This window comes from Columba livia, chromosome 7 (genome assembly GCF_036013475.1).
Source record: "Columba livia isolate bColLiv1 breed racing homer chromosome 7, bColLiv1.pat.W.v2, whole genome shotgun sequence".
NCBI classification, from domain to species: domain Eukaryota; kingdom Metazoa; phylum Chordata; class Aves; order Columbiformes; family Columbidae; genus Columba; species Columba livia.
The window spans coordinates 24,990,428-25,016,265 of NC_088608.1; the positions used below are offsets into that span (position 1 = coordinate 24,990,428).

The 25,838-nt window shown below is 37.7% G+C and overlaps 1 protein-coding gene across 11 annotated transcripts in view; it reads right to left on the reverse strand.

Moving 5' to 3' along the window:
* ZNF385B (zinc finger protein 385B) overlaps positions 1–25,838 on the reverse strand; it is a 152,656-nt gene that overhangs the window by 32,202 nt on the left and 94,616 nt on the right. For 9 of the 11 annotated variants that reach the window (XM_065068878.1, XM_065068879.1, XM_021289826.2 and 6 more), the window contains 2 exons: positions 16,255–16,385; positions 4,946–5,056 (listed from right to left, as the gene is read on the reverse strand). In XM_065068878.1, coding sequence (XP_064924950.1) covers positions 4,946–5,056; positions 16,255–16,385 — 242 coding nt within the window. The remainder of the gene's footprint in view (positions 1–4,945; positions 5,057–16,254; positions 16,386–25,838) is intronic. The other 2 variants (XM_065068884.1, XM_065068885.1) reach the window with 1 other exon arrangement.

Genomic DNA, 25,838 nt, shown 5'->3' on the forward strand with positions numbered 1-25,838 from the left:
TGGGTTTGGAAGGAATCCCAGAATTTTTAAGAGGAAAAAAAAAAAACCTCAGCATGTCTTGCTTCCTCTTGGTGGAATACAGTTAAGTCCCTTGCCTGGGTGGCCTTTAAGCAGGCATAAAATCTGACTCACTATCACAATCTGTTCCATTAAGAGCATTCTTCCTCTTCTACTGTCTCGGTGGTAGTAAAGATAACTAATATATTTCTCATTTTTTCTGAGCTAGATTAGGACACAAGACTGTAGCTTGAACTTCACCAACACACTTAGTCATTGCTGCACTGGAACACATACTGTTTCATCATCATGTAGAAATTAAAAGATAAAATGGTGTTAATAGGTATTTCAATGCAAAGATGGAAACAGCTGTGTTTATTCTCATATACTGGAGCAAATCCAACTGTAAATATTAAAGGATGGTTTTGCCTTTTATTCTTTTTTTAAACAATTTTTTTAAAAAATATGTTCCTCTGCATACTAGAATAAAGTTTATACAGGCAAGAATAAGAATCTCATTGAATATTTTGACTAATCAGTCTCATCAGCTACCAATCTTCATGACGCTGTCTAACTGAGATTTCCAACTTATTTCAACAGCAGTTGACTCCTGGTATCTACCATCATACATCTGTTACACCAAAGCTATACATTATTTTTTCAATTCTGTTCTCAATGGATTTCTGAAACCTAATTGCTCCAATTAGTAAGGTAGATTAGTGTTGAAAAGGACATAGAAAAATCCAACAGCTGTAAAGATCAGCCATGCTATGAGTAGTAAACTCATATTTTAAATACCTAACCAAAAAAAGCCATTTTCTCTATTCCCTCCTCACTTTTTTTGCCATTTCACTTTCTTTGAGTTGTTGAGAGCTCTGCTAACTTTCAATTTTTCTGTTATCATAAACATGAGGTCAAATAACTTTGTCTTTTTTGTTTTTGTTTTAATGCTTTTCGTCCTTACTAAATTCTGCTTTCTCTGCCCCCAATTTAAAAAAACAAAAACAACAACAACAACAACAAAAAAAAACAAAAACATAAACAAAAAAAAACCCAAAACCAAAAAAAAATGAAAAAAGAAAAAGAAACTAGACGGCAAACCTAATGAGTGGATCTGAAACAGGCATCCAGTATAATTTAGGATGTCCCCAGGTGTCCTGCCTGACCTCCCACTGCAGGTCCTCTCTCAGGTCTACCAGCCTGGTGTAGATGTCCCAGATACCTCAGATACTCAAACGAGAAGACACTGAGGTTTGGGCACACAATACCACTCTAAGTACCAGCAATGGCATTTTAACTAGATCCTGTAAAAAATTTGTTGAAGCAACCTCACTTTTCACTGTTCTCAGGTCAACACTACTATTACAGATAAAATTTGCATTCAAGGACATCATTTTTCAGGCTATTAGAACAATTTTAGTATGGTGTTACTTCACAGAGGTGATATTTTATTTTTCTGTTTTTCAAGACTTCAGATCATCTCTTCTGTACTACAGTTTCTCCTGGAGTTGACAGAGCTTGGAAGCGGTCCTCAAATTGTTTGTGCCAGAATTTATTAGCAGAAACACACAACTTCCAAACTGACCAAACTGCAGCTAATGAATTCTAGAAAAGGACAGGTAGAGTATGATGATGAATGTCTGTGAGTCAAAACCCCTAATTTCTTTTTTGCTAGAGGATAAACAGATTGGGCTAAAACTGAACTGAATATAGAGTTTGTACAAAGATGTTTTCTTTATGCTGCACTTTGAAAAATTGGTTTAAAAGTACAGGAGACTAGGAGATCCTGAAGAATTCAGTTAGGAAACACTGTGGAAAGTATAACATGGTAGAAGAAAAATAGCATCATCCCGGCAAATTTATTTTTCAAAATACAGAAAGCATCACATTAGATATGTTTACTCCCACACTGAAGACAACATATTTTAAAATTTCCTTCTATCCATGGTATCAGACTTTCTCTTCCTGCAGGGAGATGCAGATCCCTGTCTCTGAAGTTGCTGCCAGAACACTCTCACCAAAGCTAAACCTGCAGACGTAGTAGCAGAAGAAAACTGAAAACTTTACCATTTACTGTATTAATTCAGTGCGTGGGTTGACAACTATAAATTCACTAGTCTGAATTCTTTTGGTCTATTGATCCATACCAGCAAGTGTCCACACGGGGAGGAAAAGACTGCAGGCAAGGCAACCAATTTTCTTTTTCTCACAGATGAATACCAGCTGGTCTGTATGTTACTTATGCAATAGATAAAGCACTACTAGAATCAGGTCAGAATCTTCAAATGTCATGCAACTGAAATTCATTTAGGAGACCAAAAGTAAGAAAACTACTTAATAGCTTGCTTCTGACATTTTTATTTCATTTGCTTGCATAATTTAAATTGAAGGAAGCTCAAAGAAGCAAAATGCCCATCAACAAGAAGGAGCATGCCAGCCTTATAGAGCTAGAACTGGAAGTGTGAATTGGGCGCACTAAAGACCTCATTCTGCAATGTGCTATGCTCAAAGTTTTAATGCAGATTATCACAGTTTGATGCCACCCAAAAGGCTCTCAATACATTCTTAGGTTGTTACATAGTGGAAAAGATTCCCTGAAAGATTCAACAGTTAAAAGGTTCACAAGTATCTGACTCCCTTGTTCCCAGTCTGCAAAACCAAGGATGGATTATAATAACCATTCCATCCTTTAAGCATAATTCACATTATAAAGGGACCAAAAAGAAAAACACAAGCAAAGAATCCAGATTTTATTTCTTTGAAGGAGCTTTTAACAAGCTAAGAAAGTTTTACAAGAGTCTGCAGAGCTTAGTTGAAAGGCCATTAGCATTACCTCAGTGAAATTATAACAATGCAGATTGGGGGGGAAGGAGTGGATGAGAATAATATCTGAATAAAATCTCGCTCTCTCGGGGGGGGAGGGGGGAAAGAAGGCAACACACACTAAATAACTCCTCAGGTCAAAATATTGAACCTGGAGGAAAGATTTAAAATCTTATGTAAGCTTCCCAGGAGAAGGTGAATAATCTGATGAAAGGCTAGATAGCTTTTAAAACAGAAATGCTGTACTATGAAAACTTGTTCTCCAATTATTCCTATATGCTGGGGTTATAAAATACTTGTGAAACTTAAATTTAAGTACTTTCTGGTATTAATAACACTACTAGAATATCAGCACATTCTAAAATCAAATTTCCAGGTTGTTTGTGAATGTCCTGGTAAAGCAAACTGCTGTAGAAAGTAGGGAACTCCATCTTATCACTACCAGCAGCACAGTCCTGATACTTCATCCCTTCATACAACCAGCCATTATAGAAGGATGATGACATTTTCTAGTAACTGGAACTGAGCATATCGATCACATTTAGAAAGAAAGGAGCATGACACTGTATGAATAGACCCGCCGCAGAAGAAGAATGAAGGCTATAATCTCTCATGCTTTTTTGATGCCACTACAGAAAGCAGAATGTGATATGCACTCTGTTCTACTTTGCAAGTGTAGACAGGAAAAACTGCTTGGTTGGCAGATGTACAAAATGATATAATATTTCAGCTTGTTTGTTTGTTTGTTTTGAGCCACCAAGTTGTGATTCATTCCATCCACCTGAAGAGCTGTTTGTCCACCTGAATGTCAGTGCAGACAAAGTGAGTGACTCCATGGAGCTCAGGAACATTTTTAAAAACTTTATTGGTTCCTTGTTTTAAACAGTAAAAGTAGATGTCTGAACTGAGTATCAGAGGAGAAAGATTTTTTTGACCTTAAATCTTAACCTTAAAGAGGAAAGGTACTTGAACTACATTTTAAATAATGACTTTTGAAATTGGTTAACTAAGTAGATATTGCCACTTCAAAGAAAGTTTAATTAGCTCGTCAAAAGAGGACAGATTTATAAATCAATTTTAAGGCAAGATAGCACTGCTTCAAAATCCTTACCAGCCTAGACAAGAAAGCCAAACTGCAGAAACCACATTACAGGACACTTTTCAAAGTGGAATGGTGGGGGCAGAGAAAAATCAGACTAATAGTTATGGTTGCTTTATAGCAAATCTCTACGAGTACCAAGTGCACGAAGGCTTTGAGGATGTGCCTGCAAAGTATTTCTTAGACTGAAATTATAACAGCAAAATATGTCATATAAACAAGTCACTTCAGGATTTGTTCTTATGCTTGAGATCAACAAAAAATCTGAGACTTTGTTTTTTTTTTTTTATTAGCTTACTGACATTAATAAGTTGTCTCTAAGAACAAATAAATATTTTTAAAGTGTCAAAGGTCATAATTTTCTTAGACATAGCTTTCTTGATTTTTTTTTAAATTTTCAAGGTACTCAGGAAAAACATTAATTGAATATATATTCTAAACATATCAGTCAATGTACTCCTTTGTAATGCATTCTTTTGGAATTGTACCTCAGAACACAGTTTTCTTGAACTTTATTAACCTCAAAAAGACAACTAGAAGTTGTCACTGGAAGAGTGACTTTATTAAAAAATTGGAAGACATTATCAGCAAGGATGTAGGAACAACAGGAAAAAGATATTTCTTCTGAAACAGGAGTGGGTGTGACATGGAGAACTCACAGGGAAGCTCTTCTGCCTGCTTCCCCTCCTTTTAAAAACCAACCAAACAAAACCCAAATCAAACCAAAACAACCTCCAAACACTTCTTTTTGCAGTAATTCTTGAAGGTTACTGTCCTGTCAAATGGGATGCCATCAGTGGATATGGCATTGGATATCGTACCAGACCCATTCACGAAAAATCAAACAGCCATGTACCTCTATGAACTTCCACTTCTGAGTGGACAAAATATCAGCTCAGCAGGCTGAGCAGGAAGTAGGCAGAACTGGAATGATTTTTTGGGGAGAAAGAGGCTTAGATTAATTAAACCTAACATGCCAATAAAAAAGAAAAACAAAAAAAGGAAATGAAAATAACCAATACTCACATCAGAGTTAAAGCGAAGCTGGCAGACATTACAGGAAATGACTTGTTTCTTCTTTGGGGGAATGGACACTCCAAATGTATGGTTTATGACTGCTTTTTGCACAGGATCCATCTGGAGAACAAACAATAATCGATTTACAACTTTTCAAGGCAATATACAGTACAGAAGAAAAATAAAAAATAACACTTTCCGCTGGAAGCTTTTTCTTTTATTTTCTTTACTTCTTGAGATAAACAGGAGGAAATAAAATTTCAGCCCCCATAATAATTAAATTTAACACAGGTTAGGGATTTGGAAGTCTCCCAGAACTCACGAAGAAAGGCAGCTCCATTGTTGCTGCCATCCCCAGGCTACTAAATAGTTTCTCCCACAACTCTGCACATCCTCGTGCTGCAGGGCCCCACAATCACATCTGAATTGCAAAGAGCCCCCTGAAAGCCTTCCCTGATCACCTGCTGATCCAACAGACACATTGCGAGGAACCATTTTTGTGCCCTACCGAATCACTGTCATTTATCTCTACTTGTTTTTCTGTTCAGTGATAGGTATCAATATTAGCACTTAGTTGGAAAATATTCATCCCTGGAGACCGCTTTGTGAGGGGAGGTCCTTTGCAGGCTCCATTGGAAACATCACTTGCAGGGAAAAAAGGTCACAATCTCCAAACATTTCCATGCAAAACTGATGAGTGACAAAGCCCATGGGAAACCTGAGGTTCAGAGGAACACACAGGGAGTGTTTGTACCAGGAAATGGTATGGAAGTTACCAAGCTTCAGAAAACACTGTGACACTGTGAAAAAAATGAGATAAGTGAAGCACTGAATATATTAATCCTAAATTTGACATTTTCTGGGACTGGCAATTGATTCCATTTTTGCTAAATACCAGGAGTCCTGTTGCTCACCAGTTTAGGATATCCTCAATATCACAAAGAGCTCTGTTGTTAACACTGCAGGAACTGGGAAATGGCAGAAGATGTTAAGGAAAGAGAGTTTATAAACGCTACTGCTTCAACGTCTCAATTAAGCACAACATATAATTTTTCCTGATGTGGCATGGACACAGCTGAAAATTAATTTCTTGACTCAAAAAGATTCAATCGTGTTTTTCTAATTAATATAAAACAGCTGACCCTGATCTGAGCAAAAGGTTGGACCAGCTGACCTCTGAGGTCCCTTTCAAACCACATTATCCTATGAGCATCTATGCACACGTGGTCCTCCATCCCTACTTAAGATGAGAAATGGATTCTGAAGAGGAGAGGTCAAAAGATGGCAGTCTACAAGAAAAGTGCTCATTTCCCAACCTTGTTTTAAAACTAGCACAAAAGAAAATAGTTAAATTTGTTACAAAATTATATTTTTCTGAAGCTTGCTTTGCAGTCACTTTTTTTTTTCTTTTCCTTTACAGCACTATTTGAAGAAACCAAACCTGGCTGTTTAATCTTGGATGGTACACATCACATATTTGATATTAAGCTGCCTTAAAAAAGGAGGAGAGAAAAGTTGGAGTGGTTGATTTGTTGAAGAATTCTATCAGTAAACCAGATGCTTCCAGACTTTCGGAACGTGAAGATAAATACTGTAATTTTCCCTTAGTACACCTTTCAGCCTCTAGAGAAGCCTGTACTGGTGAGTATTTTCTCCATATATATACACATGCACAAATACACAAACTCAAGCAAAACATGCTGCATCATATCTGCCTAAGAAGACATTGTCTGATAATCTATTAGCTAACATTAAACACTTAACTTTTTCTTGACTATGGCTACATAAGTTTCTTGCTACATTCCTTTTAAACCAAATGCTGAGTATTGTAAATGTCATTGCTAAACATTTTCTGGAGATAATATATTTCTAATCAACTTTTGCCATTAAATGCTGTATTTCATTTCCATAAGGGTACCATATTAAGACACTTACCAAAGTAAAAATGCCTTGTCTAGAATGAACTATTGAATTATTAAATAACACTACAGTGTTGTCACCATGAATGTGATAAAGTCTAAAAGAACCTTAAAATAAATACCCTTATTTTCTGCTGTCTAGAATCTGGCACCAGTCCGAAAATTAAAAACTTAAAATATAACAAAAAAAAAAAATCTGTTTCTGACTTGCACCATTTATTGTATTACCCTGCATAATATATCACAATTATACATGCAGATTCAAAGTTTTTTGAACATGCGTTTTATAATACAATATATATTAAAAGATTGCTGTATCATTAGGGAATAGCTGGGGTTTTTTTTTAAGGACAGATACGTTTTGCTTTTCAACGTAACTACTAATTGTTAGATCAGGTAATATAGAACAAAAGACTAATGCTAAAAAGTACCTCAACCATTTGAAGTGTCTGAGATCGGTGAAAAGAAATAGCAAAAACACCCACTAGCGTCTGCAGTCCCGTTTAACAAAATAAAAAGGCAAGAAGTAGCAGTGATCAATGACTCCTCTGTGCATTCCAGATAACAATCCACAGCGCTCGCATTAGGCAACGCAGTTCAAAACCGTGCAATGCCGACTATGCACAAAGTCCCAGATTCAAACAAATGTAGCAGCATGAGGACAAAAATCTCACAAATAAAACAGCTCACGCTGCCTCCAGAAGGTACCACTTGGGATCCCCAGGGGAACAGGTAATGATCCTTCCCAAGCCGGAGTCCCGCATGTAGTCTGGTCATGATTAGAACTCAAGAAGTGCAACATTAATAATTAATTGCTTTTAAATATATCAGAAACTGGAGTGGATTACAGCATGCTGGAAAAACAAAATAGTATCTCTCTGTTAGAAGATTAATGCTGCAGGGTAAACTGATCTCAGATCACCACACAGAATTATTCTCTTCAGTGTACCGAGGGAGCAAGTAAGAAAGAGAGAGAGAGTAATTTGTTGAGGTATATATTAGGAAATGATGCAGCACAATTTCCCCAGTGGGAACCAATAGTATTTAAAAAACAGTTCTATAAACCAAAATAATAACAGAAGCTAACAGTTACCACAAATGCAAATAAAAATCTGTACTACAGTGTTTACACTGCAGGAGGAACTAATAAAGCAATTCACATTGCTCTGGTAGCCATAACTAAGTTTAACAACTTTTTAGTCTTGCTCTCCTATTTCAGTTGGTTTAATAAACATTAAACTTAAAAAAGTATTTCCCACAAACTTGAAGATACTATCTTTTTGCAATGAATCTCCTTAAAACTACTCAAACTATCAAAGTGAGCAAGGATTAACAGAATCCAGACAGGCTTCAGCAGTAATCTACTACTACTTCTTCCATTTTTGTCTCTGCTGACTCACAAGTTTAACTGTACATGAGTCACTTCACCTGAGTCTTATATTATTCATATGTAAAATTGCAATAAAAATATTTGCAATCTCACAAAAAGACTGAAAGGTATCACAGTATCACAGTAAGTTTGGGATTGGAAGGGACGTCAAAAGATCATCTAGTCCAATCCCCCTGCTGGAGCAGGAACGCCTAGGTGAGGTCGCACAGGAACATGTCCAGGCGGGTTTTGAATGTCTCCAGAGAAGGAAACTCCACAACCTCCCTGGGCAGCCTGTTCCAGTGTCTGTCACCCTTACTGAGAAGAAGTTTTTTCTCAAATTTAAGTGGAACCTCTTGTGTTCCAGCTTGATCCCATTACCCCTTGTCCTATCATTGTTTGCCACCGAGAAGAGCCTGGCTCCATCCTCTAAGTAACATGTTTACAACTCTTTGAAATCATCTGCTGGAAGTTGTTATATAACTGCTATTTATTATTAAGGCTGCTGTTATTCAGAACACTCTTCTGTGTTCAGCTAAACAAAAAAACACTACCCAAACCATCCTACCTCCAGATCCGACAAAAAATAAAAACAGATTACAGTTTGAGACTTGCTGAAAATCAAACCAATAACACACTGGGAGAGCAAAGCTATTCTTATTACACTGCCTATTTCCATCTGACAGTAAAATAATGTGAATAGGCAAAATAATATGAAAATTGTCTTTCAGTGGAATCCTGACAAAAGATTCAAACCTAGGAGTCCAGAGTCAGAAAAGCAGTTTAGATAACATGTGAGGTAAACAAGATTATTGATTTTTGCTTTCATCTTTGAGATGATCCTTAGGTAGGACCCTTTTCTTCTAAAGGGTCTGCTCTAAGTTTCACTGCCAGTTTTCTTGCTCCCAGCCTCCTGCACAACACCAACAGCTCAAACCGGAATGGTGTGCCTTTAGGTAGATTTGAATTTTCCCCTCAGTTCTGAACTGTGCAAAGAGAGCCTAGGACCAAATTCACATTCTTAATTCTACGAACAGGAGAGAATAAAGATATGGGAAGCCCGGTCTTCTGAAATGAATTAATATTACCTTTTGTTTACTGAAAAAAAATATCTAAAAATAGGATAAATTATATGTGTATATATACACTTGAACATAAATGTGTAAAATGGTTGAATATAAATGAGAAGCAAATCAGAACTGAGAATTGCATGAGTATGCTAGCTGACAGCTGTCATCTTTTCTTCACAGTATGAAAATAATAGACTTTCTTCATTTAAAAATCAATAATTATGTTTCTGGTTTGTTTGTTTGTTTTTTTGTTTGTTTTTTTTTTTTTTTTTTTGGTTTGATTTGGTTTGAATCAGTAGAACACAATACACTTCTGATTAAAAAGGGCTGTATTTAAATACGAATCTTTAAAGGAACATTCAACTTCTAATTAAACCTGTCTTGAAAATTAATGTAGAATCAAAGTCTGTTGTGTGTGGGGGGTTGTTTTATTTTATTTTCCTTTGCGTGTTTGTGGTTTTTTTTCTTTAAATCTAAGTAAATTACACAAAGCAAGGTGGAAACCTGTCTCTTATAACAAATACATGAGCAAGAAATGTGATCCTCTTTCCCTACTGTCAGCTTGTGGGGGCATCTGAAGTTTGTGGTATCTCTGCCATGAAGCCAGACAGATTGAATACAGAGAAGACCAGTTCAAAAGGCACATATCTACAAATCACCCTTGCTTTGATAGTTGAAACTAACTGGTCAGTGCTTCAGACCTCTGTATCATTGGTTTTCAGGCATGCTGCAGACAGGTTTCACAGTAAGATTTTTAAATTGCCATACCCTACTCTTAAATTTTCGTAAAATTGACAGTACCTAGATTAAAAGACCACTTGCTACATCCACATTCAAAAAGAAAGAACACAACAAAATTAATACTTAGCTACATTCTTATAATTTGTTATTTAATAATTATTGCAGTAATTATTAGTTTCTTAGGGAAAAATGTGATGAAGGTCTAAGGGAAGGCAGGAAAGTCAGCCATGTACAACCAGGATGTTGCAAAAGCAGCCGCTTCTGTGTTCATCAGACACAAGGAGAATTTAGATTTCCCTAAAGGTTCTCTAGAATTTTGCTTAAGACAAGACTTACAATTAGATACTACCAAAACCTTTATAAGCACAGTGATGCAAAGAGGAATTCCTTGCTTGGTACAAAAGTCTAAGGACACAAAGGAAAGGGACTACAGGTAACTGAAGAGTGGAAGACATTGAGGGCAGAGGGGCTCTGCAGGCAGGTACTGTGAGAGGAGAGAGTCAGAGAGAAAGCAAAGACCTGCCACAGAGCAGAGGGCTGTGCTGCCAGAATTTGGGCTTTATTATGTGGTTCCTGAACCTCTGCTTCACTGACCCACAAATATCTGGGAAAACACCTATTATTCTCTTTTATTCCCTTTGTAAAAGGTAACAGGCTGATTCTTCATGTTGTAGTTTGGGTGATTCTGGTTATGACTTGGATAACATGAACTATTATATCCACAATAATTAAAAGTGAAATAGGAATGTTTTTAAGTGCTCAGCACAGGAATAGAAGGCACACCTGAGGTGCCTTTTGTGCCTGCATGACTATAAAAAAGGATATAAAATGTCTGTAAGGAAAAATCGAACCATCTCTTGGTTAAAAAAAACCAACCAAACAAACAAAAAAAGCCAAACAAAATATCCATCTACCTCACAAAACTCCTCTCCTTCTACGTTGATTGCTTAAATTTCCTTTCTGTGATGTCAGTTAACGAGTGTGAAGTACAGCGGTCACGAAACTTCACCTGCTCTCTGGAGCTCAGTGTTTCTGAGGGAGAGGAGTGGAGCAGGTTGCTCCCCTCCCGCTTCATGAAAGTGAAACGGGGAAATCAGAGCCCATGAACAGACCGTAAATAATGGGTTGGCAACAGCCAGTTGGCTGCATCTATAATTCGCTCCTCCTGTATACAATCCTGAGTCCCAGAGCATACTTTGGCACTGCAGCTGGGCGTTAAGTGGCTGAATCCAGACACTGCTGAGGAACAGCGAGCTCCCGAGCCACTGTGCCAGAGGCAGAAGAGGCTCCTGGCGTAGAGGGGCGTAGAGGGGATGCCATTGCCCTGTGCTCCTGTCTGCAAGCCTGTGCTTCTGCCTCGACTGGTTACTGGGCCCTTCACATGAGAAGCAGATAGGTCACAAATAAAAATGAGGGACATAATTGAAAATGCAGAAAAATAGCAATATAGCCCCTCCCAGAAGCTGTCATTGGGTTAAGCCAAGGATACTTAGTCTAGGCAGGGCTAGTGCTGGAGAAGAGACAGAGATTTCTGACTAAGTTACTAGTCAGGTCCTCTTTCCCTTCCTGTAGCCCATTCCAGCTGGCTCACCTTCGCTGGCAGATGTAAAATACTTCTGGTCCACTTCGCAAGGAGACAGAGAACTCAAATATAAAGAACTGGCATAAACCTACCTGAAGAGAAATAGACACTGAAGCAGGAACTAGTCCACATTAACCCATGTGTCCTATAAAATATGAAGGTTAGAAACCAATCATGGGCTAGTTAGATGGAAAATATTTCACTAACGTGAAAGCTGTAAGAGATGCTATAATCTTTGATTACCCATGAGACCATTACCAATTCAGAAGGAAGCATATGAATTGCTGATTATTTTCTGTGATGATAGAATCTGAGAAGTTGCTGATACTGCTTTTGTGCAGAATGACAGCTACCTGGCTGTACTACTGTGACTAAGTTTGAATTGTGTAGTGCTGCTCTCATTTCAGGACAAGGTAGAACACATTAGAGTTTTGAGACTTTTTTGAAGGGGAGTATACATCCTTTGTAGGGAGTTGCAGACAGTGATCATTTGGTTTGCCTTGAAAGATAAACCCTGGCTTTAAGCCACTTTAGTGCATGCATCATGATGACCTTCCATAATGTGATCACAAAGTGTTCCTTCTTCATTCAGTCCACAAGATGGATGACATGAAAAAATGAATCAGGAAGGTGCAGAGAAAGAATGGTACAGAAGGTGAAAGCCAGTGAGTGTAAAATTCAAGTTTACATTATATTAAACACATAGTGGAGACCAAGTTAAGACTATTGTGCCATCTTTGGTTTCCATTGACTTTATACACTTGACTTTGAAGGCTTACAGGTCATTAAATGTGATCAATATGCAAGATGTTACATGCTAGGGAATCATTAAGTTCTTCTAGCATTTTAAAGAATGGCTCTACTTAAACACCTTTTTGTACAGCATCCGTTCTAAACTGGAGTTACCTATTTGGGAAGTTCCTAAAATGCTGTCTCTCATTCTGCTATAAACAAGAATATTTATGTAATACTAGCCGAGAATTTGATTCAAGCTATGTTCTTCAGACAAAAGGGTATGAGTAACTCATCAAGAGCTTTTAGAACTTGATGCCAGGACAAACATGCTGTCACCTTTGGATCCACTGCTGCAGCACTTCTGAGAGTGGGTTTGTCCTTCTGCGCAGTAACTTGGTTCAGTCTGATCATGCCTGTCTTGGTCTGACAAAGCTATTTGCTAGTGCTGTGAAAAGACCAGGAAAGAAGAGAGCACCTATTCCACTACACCTCTCTGCTTGAAATCCTCATTCTGCACTTAGAAGATCCCTTTCTGGGTGATTTGGTGGGAAAAAAAAAAAAAAAAAGCAGTGCTCTTACTGAGGAATAAAGGCGTGTATCCAAAGAGTTAGTGCAATCATTCCTCAGTTTTTCTGATATAATAAGCAAGTCCTAAGGAACAAAGGCAAATTTAATTGGGACATGAATTGATAAGTACTATACATGCATCCACAGCATTTTTAGAAGTATTAATGTTTTTAGAAGAAATAGAAGGGAGGCATTTTAAGATAAATCACACAATTATATCAGGAAAAGAAGATCTATTTGGGGTAGGCATTTCTTTAAAAAAAAAACAGGGTCTACTCAGTGCTTCATTTGAAAATACCTATGTGGAAAGAAGCAAGTGATCAGAATGCTTCCAAAAATGAAACGGGAACACCGATGCTTCATCTGGAGCACCACAGATGTTTTCAGAATTGAAAACTGTCAAAGTTAACTATAAAAGAAAGGGCTTACCCCAGATTTTAAATATATTTCCATAAATGAGAGAAAGTCTTTTGGAAACGCTGTAGGAGGTGTTCCTTTAAACATGTTTGTAGTTAAAATATTTTACCTTGTTTTTCCTGCCCTGATAGTTACCGTATCAAGCTCCTAAGCTTGACACTTGGTAGTTGATAACTTCTATTTTTTTCAGGCAACTGAAGTTAATTTAGAAACTACCTCCTGGCAAGGTTTAGAAAAATGTTTCTATATCTGACTGCCGTTAAAAAGGAACAGGCGAATCAAAGACATTTTCTCTTGAGACCACACTTCTTTTTGCACCCTTCAGTGAACACACGCAAGCGAGAGCAGTGGCCTTGGCACATGCTGCAGGGTCTCCTCAGTGCTACTGAAGGCAAAGAGATCAGGTGCTGCACGCTGGAGGTTTCACTGCCTTGACAAGTCCTCTTGGGAGCAAAGTGCATAGAGTTCCTGATGGATCCATAAGGCAAATGATAGGCTTTTTGGGGGAGAAGGGACAAAAAGCTCTTCTAATATTCTGTTCCTGCACTAGATGAAAAATTATGGCACTTTAGATGAGCCATACATTGTGGTTCAACTGGAATTAGCTTCTGCTCACTCAAAGTTTTCCTCTGGAAAAATGGTTTTTCCAAACTTTTACAGACTCCACCCATCACTTTGCAGTGAAAAGGAAGAAAAAAAAAAAGTATTACATATGCACAAACAAAAACCAACATTTGCAAAGGTTTTGTTAATTTACAAAGAAACAAAGTGCATGACAGCTGGTGTTCACTTTGCCTGTCAGTAGATAACCATGAATGATTTAGTTTTTCAATGAACTTTAAAGTCCATTGTAAAAGACCGTTAGGGAAAATCAATACCTGCAAGATAAATGGCAAAGTATGTGAATTTGAAATACAGCAGTACTGAACCACTGCTCCTCGAATAAGAGCATTTAAACATGTGGTGCCTGGGATGCGTAGCAGTGTGATTTTATATCATGGTCAAGAATTCCAAGGGAGGAAGTAGATATTGAACTAACAATATTTGCCGATTACCCCAGGCCTCTCTTTTTTAACAAAATCCATAGAAGTATGGAGAGGAATCACAGGTGTGAAGGATAAACACTCCAGGAATTAGGCAAACGGAATGTAACCCGGACAAAAGTAAGCTAGTATAGACAGGCAAAACTAGTCAAAATATTCAAATTAATCTGTCTCTCACAGCTACTGCAACTCAGAAATTCAGTAATACCACCAGTAAGCAAATAATGTTGGTTGACTCTACGACTACAGCATCCCTAAAGATAAAGTTCTTTGAGTCTTTATGCAGAGTTCTGTGGAAAACCTCACCTATAAAAACTGTGCACCTGGAAAGCAGACAAATCAATAACAAATAAAATACTTGAATCTATTAGAAAGATATGGAAAATTAATACGAAAATATGAGAATGACACACTGCTTTCTTAAAATTGTGTTGAGTTTTGGTCCTGCACTTTAAACATACCCAGATTTTTCTTTAAACTTTTCTCTTTGTATACATACATGGGCACACAAGCCCCTAATCTATACACATGCACATTCCCACATCTGCCTCATAAATACACAATTGTCACATACATATTTTGCAATCAATCAGTCAAATTTGCTACCATGTATAATGTGCATTGGGCTGCTGTCATTTGAAAGAAGTTGGCTGATACGCTACCTTACAACCACCCCCAGAACAGTGTGCTGTAGCACAAGTCCTGTCAGCAAGATATTTGCAAGCCATGAAAAATAACAACTCCCCAACAACAACAACCAAAAACAACCAAACAAAAAACCCCAAAAAAACAACCAACGAACCAACCAAACCAACCCATAAAAACAACCTCTTGCTGTTTTAACTTCAGACATAAGGTGAGTTTGCAAAACTCAGACTTGGCAGTGGTTCAGGTGATCACTGTGTGTCGGTGGCGACACTGCTACCCTTTCCATTCCCCTGAAATCATGGTGACAAGTGTGATGCTGCACAGTTCAGGCCACGGTCACGTACGAACAGATCGTACTCGTTGACTTGGCAGAAATAACCCAGGGCAGTTTCCTTTCTGTTGCTATTAACTTACTGTCTGCTGATTCGTTACATGCTGAATTACTTCCACACACGGAAACCTGAGTGGCAACATGCAAAATATTGATTTTGGTATACTCAGTGCATTTAAGATAATAATTAATTAAACAAATGATAAAGTGTGATAGCGAAAAAGCATTTTGATAACAATCAGAGTCATTTTCTGAGACATTAAATAAGTGAGAATCACAGAAGAGAGTATTTTTGTTAATGCTGTTCTGATAAACATGGAGAACTACAGAAGCATCAAGCATTATTATGGAAATAGTACTTTGTTGCAAAAACTCAAGATGCTTTGCCATGAACTAAAAGTAGCAGGTTCACATTTTTCACATTGGCTAGCAGCACAACTTTAGAATTTTGTTCTTATACAGAATTAATAAGATCCTGCAGTTATTTTACTGGTTGTGGTAGATTTAGCTTGATTCCAGTCAAGATCATCTAGGCCTTACCTGTCATGCCTGGTTTTACAATAGCTTTTGCTTTTTTCTTTTTTTACAGCACATGCCCAGGCAAATGCTCAAAATGACTCTATTGCTCATCAAATCTCTGTCGCAGGGATTTTTCTCAGTGTGCAAACACCATCCCAAGTTACCAAGTCAGAAAAGGATCAGCCCCATTCACAGTGAGGCAGCTGGGTACCACTCAGTCTTTTGCACAAGGGAACAGCAACCACCACAGCAAAGACAAAAAGGGTTTTCTAAAATTGTGTCAGTGATGCACTGATTTAAGGTAGTTTCAATACTGGATATTGGAACCAGCTTGGAAAGCATACACTGAAACTAAATGTGGAAACACCTTTACTTACTGTGTTAAAATTTGGGAAGAATCCAACAGCAGAGCTGCTGTCCACAGGGAAGGACATAAAGGGTTTGATATCCAGGGAAGGCTGCATCATCAAGGTAGGTGTGCGCACAAGGGTAGGAAGTGCAGTAGTGCCTGCCAAGAGCAAACAAAACCAGGAATTCATAGTATTCTTCTTTCCACATCACACGCAGTATAGCTGACACAACTGCCAAGCAAAAAAAATAACATAGGGAAGTAATGAAGTGGCTCTGTAGGAGTTAATAGCATTAAAAGAAACCTATTTCCACACACTAAAGATGAGGCAGAGCACTTCCCTATGGCCATGGATACTCAGATGCTGAAGAGGAGACATATGGTTTATAAATCACACTGGCAGGTAGAATAAATCCTTTCTAAAGCTGAAAAATTCTTCTGTGCCAAAAAGGCCAGGATGGATGCCCATGAAAGTCAGATGCTTTTGCAATTCATGGTTGCCTATTAGATCAGCTAGGACACACAATACATGTTTCCGAACAGTGAGCTGCATGTTTATTTTTTCCTATTCTGACAGTAACTCTCAAGTGCTGCACAAACACCTTTTCAGCTACCATTTAAAAAAATACCTTCTGTTTTACAGTGCAAGGGAAATATTAGAAAACAGCCATCAATTAAATAATCAGGTAGCATATCAAAAAATACAACTCTTTACCTGCAAGTCAAGCTAGCATTTTCTTAATTGGAGCCCAGATCTTCCTCTCCAAACAAGAGCTTTCCAGAAAACTACATGCTGAAATTCTTTCTATATACACTTGAGAATCATTCCCCAGAAAGACCTCAAAGGAATGGGAAGGCACATATGTCTCAATATTCATTTTTAACTAGCTATCTGCCCTATTCACAAAACAGAGTGCCTAGTGCACAGCTTCCAGCTATGCCCGTAGGAGTATTTTTTTCCTGAAATCATACAAAATAGATTTCAAATAACATTTCCCCTCACTGAAATAAAAAAATGCAACAACAACAACAAAAATCTCAGTTTCTCCTTCCTGGGCTGAATAAATAATTCAACACCGACTGCAGCAAGCACTGGAACACAAATGTCTCACACCTGTAGAGGAGCATGAGTCAGTCTCTCCCTCTCTCCCCTCTATCAGAATTTCTCCATAATTACCTCCTTCTCCCACTCACCAGTGGTCAGCACATCAGCTGGGAGCATAACAGTTCTCCTAGAAGTTTCTCTGGTCTCGAACAGAGCTGACACAACACCTAAGCTTGTTCTCATAGAAGTCGCCTGAGCTTTTTAAACTCAGTCAGGGAAGTCAGAAAGAGGGGGAAAAAAAAAAAAGGGAGAAAAACATGCAATTTTCCCTCGCTTCTCCCATAAAATCAAATCATTTGCATCCACTTGCCAGATGTTGGGGAATCCATATGAACTGCCAGAATACCAGTCTTCCAATAAGGGATCTCCCTTTCTCCCTGTTAAGATAGGCATAACTGAAGGCAGAGTTTCCTCCTTTTGATCTTATCATCCTGACTCCATGCACACAATTTCAAACCCATTTTAAGGTTTCCAAGAGGAAAGCTGAGTTCAGAAGCCAGATGGGGCTGCATGGATTTTTTGGATGACCAAACACTTAGAACTAGCCCTGAGCTCAAATTTTGTAGATGCTGGAGAGACAGTCATTTGATGACAGCTGTAGCCCAGTAAACATGATATTCTGGTCCAGCAGATGAATAACAGGCTACAATCTATTCTCAGTTTCTTCTTTATGAAAAGTGTGCTAATTGCAGAAAGATGGGCCATTGACAACTATGGAGAGCAAACTGTTGAACAACATCCCAACTGAGCTGTACAACTTGAAAGAAAAAAATAGGCTTGAGACATTTTCCACGATATTTTCTCCCTTCTACCCAATACTTTAATAAATGTAAGGTTTGTTTCTGCAGCTCATTGACAGTTGTGCTTAATTAACTGTAAGTCAAAACTTATTCAAGTGGAGTCACAAACGTCAAAAAGCTAAAGGCTAGCATGCCTATAGTTTCTTCTTCATATCCATAATGAAAAATATGCATCAATAGAAAAGCAGTGTGTCAGAGGATTTATCCAAAGGAAGTATCTTCAACTGCAAAAAATAATGATTATTTCTACTAGCTGGTTCCAAAACAGTAGGTTTACATAATTTGGATTTCAGAGTTGTATTCAAACAGCAGCTATGCTGTATTTAATCACATAAAACCCACAAAATGCCATCTTCAGTCTAACTTCTACAAGTTTCTCTTTGAAGTTAATAAGCAATTAAAGATCCATGAAGTTAAAAAAAGAACTGTCCTTTCTTTACACATGCATACTTCAATGAAGCTATGGTTATATATTTTAACTACATTTTACAGAAAAATTGTATCATTATAGAGTTAAATTGTGACGGACATTAAAAATCAGAGTTAAGCTGGGTTTTTGATTGCTGTCTTCACCCAAGGCACAGAAAACATCTGGCATAAAAGTTTTAAAATTAAAAAAACCAATCAGCATCCTCCTGCAAACAATGCAATATTCTTCGTACTCCTTGGCTGAGTACAGAAAATTTCAGGCAACAAAGATGTTTGAAGTCTGCCTGCAGTTTTGCAGTCTATGGTGTTTCTGCTGCCATAGTAATACATGACCAGTAGACTAGGATACATTTGGAGTCCATACAGAACAGAAAACATACACACTTATCAGACTGATTAGTGGAGGCATTAATAATTAGAACTTTGTTCCCCTTCTGTTTGCCAGTTTACTACTTCAACTTGTTGCCATTCAAATACCAGTGATCCTGCCTGCTTGACTGATTTTTCAGACCCACCTTTGAAAGCCTCTGCAAGAATGATCAGATGAAGATGACCTAAACTATAGGTATAAACATTCTGGGACAAAATAATGAAATCAAACAGACTAGGACACAGTTTTACACTGGTGTTGCTCCCAAAGGTCAAATAGATTCTCACTGTTCCACCAAACCTCTGTGCAGACCTGAGCTAAGCAGGAGCCCTGGCACAAGAAAGATGCAGCTGACAAGCTTCATTATCTTCAGAAATGTAACAGATGTTTACCATTTCACTAGCATTTTAATGATAAAGGCAACTTACCATGTCAAACACAGATTGTTTTAAACTACTTGTAATATTTAGCATAAATATAACTGATCTTCCTTGTAAATTCATTTGCTCATTTCAGCTTAGTAATTTTTAAACAGTATTTTACCTTTGTAACTTCAATTTTACTCCCACAGCATGGGAGCTGGAGATACAAGCAGATGACAAACTTTGCCAAAAGGCACTGGTCCCTTTTTACCGTTATCTAAGAAGAGGAAAACAGGTTTCATCTGAGCAGATGATCCAAAATGTCTGATTTTATTAAGTTCTTCTTCACCCTAGACATATTTATCTGAAAAGAAGTCCCTGTGTAACAGGCACTGTTTCTCTTTAGCCACATACATATGGTTTCATGCACACTGCAATGCAGTGGAAAACTGATGCTTTTGCAAAATTTATGAGAGGTCGTTGTCTTTACCCAAATGTGACCTGTCTCTAACAAAAAAGGTATGTAATGAATAGATTAAGCAGTGAAAGTGATATTTTGGGGAAGCAATTAGGAAGTCTTGTATCGGTCACTCTCGTAGTGAGACGAGTCCCAAGAGCCATACAAAATGTGGAAGTGAGAAGTTTCTACCAACAATCCCCCACAACAACTTTACAGTTTCATAGAAAAACTGCAGAAGCCAAGACTGGCATGATCACAGTTTTGGCAGAGGCAATCAGAGTTAACTTTGGCCGTGGTTAACAGTCAATGTTCATCTTTTTCAAGTAAGAGCAGTGTCAAGTTCAGTCAAATCTAAGCACACGATTTCTCTTTTTGTACCTCCTGAAAACTATTTGTGAAAGTATTTCTTCAGTGATTTTCTCTGTAAGTGCTTTTCTTTATCACTGGCAGACACAAAAAAAAGGTGTAAAATCTGCACGTTAATTTTAGGTTGGGTCAATATCAGACCATTACAAGAAATAAAACAAAACAAAACTATTTTATCATAAAAATTACTTATCTAAAACATATTTTGTGAACAATTTCAGCATACTTAAGTAAATTATTTTGCAGACTTGAAAGCATGCTCTTCTGAAGTCTTCATTAAAGGCAACTACAGAGAAAGCTAAAGCCATACTCAAGTTTCTCCTCTTTTTCCATTACCTAAAGACATTACTACAGTGTTCTAATCCTCTGTTCCAAGGAGAAGCCCAAATCCAGAACATGAGCACTGAAGTGCTATCAGGACTGAATAAAAGTACCCAGCTGACAAATTTCTGTGAACTGGACAATCAACATCCATCTCAGCTTGCACATGGTTGCCCCTGACCTGTGGACAGTGTCTGGGAATACTCCAAAGGAACATTGTCTTTGTTATTCACACCCACCACTACTTACGTGCATCACCCTGAGAGTTTTCAGTTTATGGACAGGCTGTGCTGGCTTTTTCATCCCTGAATTGTCTGACCATCTTAAGCTATGAGGAAACTTTATTTTCTACACCAAGATTGAGTAGCCTCATCTAGCCAGTGAACAGGAGCAATATAACTGATGGGGTGAGTCAGTTCTGGGCTTTCTCTTCCTTTGGGTTGGACTAGATGATCTCCAGAGGTCACTTACAACCCTAACCATTCTGTGATTTGGTGCAGCATTTTTTTAAACACTTGACCCAACAGTTTCCATTCAAGGGTGGATGACAAGTTTTCCCTTTTGATCCGTGCCATGATGGCTGAATTAACTACAGACTGCAACCACCCTATGCACAGCTAGCCTGCCTTTAGACCTCACACCGTCATCTCCATTTACAGTGTTTTCCTTCAGAGCACCAGAAGACAGAAGCCAAGGCAGAAAATATTTGAAATGGCTCCCTGGATCGATTCTGAGATAATTCTGCATGTGTTCCTCTATGCGCTTTTTCTGGGACCCCATGGTTTCAGAACAATTCCTTAATTTGTCAGTGAAAGCTTTAAACATTGTCAGAAATATTTACTTCAGCATGTGGCTCAAAAAGCAGTTTTATAAACAGATTAGAGCCAGAGGTAGTACCCAGGCTTTCATATTGAATAAAAAATCTCTTCAGCTCTACTGCCTATGCCTTGCAAAAAACTAAAAAAAAATCATCCAAAACCAAAAATCCCACCACAATCTAAAAAACCCCAACTTGCACAAGGCTTTCTTACACTGGCTTATTTGCAGCTTTATGGGAAGACTGGCACAGTGAAATGACGTTTATAAAAAACTCCACCTAACTACAGAAATGCACACCATTAAAAAATTGCTTTCTTCCCTTATATCTGATGGCCCTATTGCATCATGCCTTGGATCTATATGCTTTTGCTACAATTTTTTTTTTCCCCATAAATGACAGGTAAAAATCAATCACTTGCAACACTTGCAAGTCACTACGTTTTGTAGTTCAGGTATTTATATGACATTAGCCCCTGAAATCCTTCCAAATACTTGATATAAATATTAGTCTATTTCCTTCTCAGTATGATCAGTTTACAGGATTCAGAAATTTTATAATTTTGTTTGTTTAGTTACAGCTGTAAATGAGTATTAGAGAATGTAATGTGTTTTTGTTTATTGCTAAGATAAACTGCTAAAACCAAGTTAAGTGCAAGTAAAATAATTCTGAGTTTCTGAACAGCAGGTGTTGATATCAAAATGCATAAGGAAAAAGCTATTTTGGAAGTATTCCATTAATAACACTCATGGAGGTGAACCTTAAGACATTCTCCCCTCATAAACAAAAAGCAATGTGAATAAATACAGCATTTTAGTAGATTTTTTTCAGGATTCACTCAGCAGAATAAACATTCATTCCTTATAATATGGTATGATGATAAATTAGACTTATGATACCCGTAGGGATTGCAGTCTGTTAAAAGTAAAGTAGTCAAGGAGAGATAAGACCATTACTTCAACAGATTTTCCCAAACGGCAAATTAACACAATCCTAAGAGATAACTCACTATCCAGGCAACTTATTTTTAAAAATAGCTTGAAGCAGAAACCCAGCATATATGAGACATGGTACAGCCCCCAGCTGACAATAGGAAAAAATGTTAAGAACTTCTCTGCCCACAGGGCACCCTACAAATTAACTCACTAATGAATGAGGATGCAGTTCCTTTGGGAGCTGATGTGATTACCATCAACTCATACACATCTTTTAAAACCTGGAGAGTGCACTGAATTCAGACGTCTTAAACATTATTCAGATATCAACATAGCAGTCCTATCTCCCATTGACTTATTAATAGATTTAAAATCACAAACCATACATTAACATCCAAGTTTGGCAAATAAAAATGGGTAAACCCTCAAAAGTTGTGTTTTATTTTTCAGAAGCCACAAGGAGAGGTGGCAAGAACTGGTGTGGACATTATGGCTACTCAACAGCACTAAGGAAGAACCACTCCATAAAACACAAGACAAGCAATAAGAAAGCATTGGTCCAGGTCTAGCCTTCCATAGCAACATATGGATACAAAACAAAATGCCAAGTATTTTGCACTCCATTCTGAGTTTACTTTTTCAGTAGATGCTTCAGCAAACCCACAGGCATTTGATGCAAATTCACTGCGACATAAAAATTACCTATACACTGTACAGTTTAAGCTCTTTGTGCTCAAGAATGATTGATCTAAGAAACACGTCAGATTATAAAAATAATTCTCTCCCTACAAATGAAAACACAATTTCCAGTATGCTTGAGCATGATGTTAGTATTTCCATTATTATCCATCTAGAAAAAAATGTTCTATGAAGGTGTGCTAACAGAATTCCTTATTCTCCTTTTGTACAAAATCAAATACCATGAAATGAGGTGTTCCTGCATTTCAAATACGTGTAGAATTCCACCAACTAGGTCAATACCAAAAATAAATAGAAATCTGCTTCTGCTGAAATGAATAGAAGTTTTGGCATATGATCAATCCAAAAAGTCAACCAACACTTAACTAACATTCATAATTATATATAGTTCATTTACAACCAGAAAAGAAGTACAGCTATGTATTGCATCCATTTCACATAAGAATTCTAAAAATAAAAAAATAAACCTACTGGCACTTACAAGTAAGCAAATCTTAATTAGATCAGACCCTTTCTCATTGAAGTATTAGGGGCTGACTTGGAATTACTTTAAATTCCATGAATTGTTAATATTCCTCTGCCTATTTGTTTTCCGTCTTCAGTGCCTGATGACTGAAAGACATTAATTTCAAGAAATAAAAATTTAGTCAATAGATCATAAATATTATGCATATACTTTATGTGAAGACTATCATGGAAAAGCTGATATTGAAAACCTCTATTAGAACAGTATTAATATTCAAAAGAACTGTGTCAATATTTATTTCCTTAATCTCTACGTTTAGTACATCAAAATCATGGAAAACAAATAATTATATTTACCTAGTGCAGGAAGGGGACAGAAGAGGCATAAAAATAGGAAACTGGAATTTCAGTATTTTAGAGACAAGTACATCAAAACATGAACCAAGAAGTTGTACTGCAAGTCTAATAGTTTGCAATAACAACAGGAATCCCTGTAGGGTTTTGTACAGAAGATACCAGAACTGACAGAGTGGGAAGAGAAGTCCAGTAATTAGAAGTGGAACGGATTATCCTGCATTTTCCTTAAATAACTGTGTTACAATTGCCTGATAACATTTGGAAAAGCCCTGTCCCTCCATGCATTTGCAGAACCTGTGACTCACGATCCTGTCCCCTTCCTCCTTCAGCTGCCACTCTCATGTTCCTGTGGCTGCGAAGGCACCTGAACCATGTACGCCTCCTATTTCACAGCAATTGTGTGACACTGTCCCACTGCATTTTTTGAAGTATTTATATTCCCAAGTCAAGCTAAAGTACTACACTAGTATCAAAGCCTGTTTGTCAGCACTGGCTCCTTTTCAAGCCTAAGCAATTGCATAAATTATAGAACAACCCTCACTATATTTAGAAGAAATGTGCTGGCTGAAGTACAACTGTAATTTATCATTATCTATAGGTAGTATGGAAATATTTCTCACTGGTTTCTCAAAAGAACTAATTCTCTAGACTTCTAAAGCAAGCGAGACAATTTGTTTGACTGAAAAGCAGGCTGGCACATTATAGCTTAACACCACCGAGCTCGGTAACCTGGATTTTTATTCTAACCAAACAGTGACAACTATTAATAAATGCAATGCTCCTGCCTGCATTAAAGCCAGTTGGAACTTTGCAGTCTATCCTAGTCTCTTTTCCTCCAAATCTCCTGGCTTGCTCAAGCCTCTCCCACAGCCTGAGTGAGCAGTTCTGCCTCCTCCTCTGTTCTTATCTGCTTCCAGGAAATGCTCCTTTGGAGTTGTTTTTGCTTTGAAGTTTCCCAAGTATGACAGAAAAACCAGCTGTGTATTTTTCAGCTCCCTATTCTCTTGCCATCTGGACTAATGGAGATCTTTTCAAAATCCTTAGGATCCTTTTTCTTGATATGCTCAAACCAGGAACCCCTTGTCTTTTCCACTCTCCCAAAACCAAGGCAGAGTGAGAGAGGGTATTTGTTCACTTTTCTGCTGTCACCCTTAACTAAAACCAGTCTTGTTCAGAGCATGGTGCAACTTCCAGGTCAGTCCCCATTTTTTCCCTCACCACATATTCTTAGGTGCTGTGCATCAAGCCTGCGAGTGTTCCAAGAAGAAGCACAAACTCTCCTCTCCATTCAGCATTCTGATTAAACACAATGTTTTATTACAAACTGAAGCTTCCCTTCTAAGAAACAGGAACAAAAAAACCCCAATTTACATTACCTTAAAAGTTTGATAATTTTGGGGATGTGACTTGATTGCAGTTAACTTTTTAGAGAGTCTGTTATCACTTCATTTCTCACATAATGTGGTGTTTCTCAAAATCCAACCCTTATCCTGAATTCTGTCACCACATCATTGAGCTAACCACCACTAATCCTCAGTGAGCCTCAACACAGACGTCCTTTCATGAGGTACTGAGTTCCTGTCCACTAAAACCAAACAAGTCTAACAACAGGAATGCTGCTGGGTGACCATTTTGTTATTAGTCAGTCAAAACCATTATGCCTGAATTTTACATTTAGGGGGTTTATGTCTGCAGTTGGCTTCTTGCTCCTTATTCCATTTCAACAGTCCATTTCAACACACCTGCTCAGCAGTGCTGTGCACAAAGATAATAGGGGTCTAGACCCATATGCATCCCCACGGATGTGTCTGTTCACTTAACCACATTACACAATTTCCAAGTCTCTTAAAAGCCATCATAGCTCAGAGAATTTCATGCCTCATTTTCTTCTTCTACATATCACACAATCACCTCTAGAAAATACAGTTACCTAAGTTGCTTCTTGTTTTCTGTTCTTAAGTTCTTCTATTGGTACTGCTCCCTAAATATCCTTCAGATAAAAGATTGCAGCAACAGGTGATTTAGATGTTTGAAGTGGTCTATTGAAACTACCTGCAATGAAAATCAGGATCCCTACTGAACAAAATCTGGTTTTCCTTCTATCTAAAAGTTTCAATTTTTCAGAA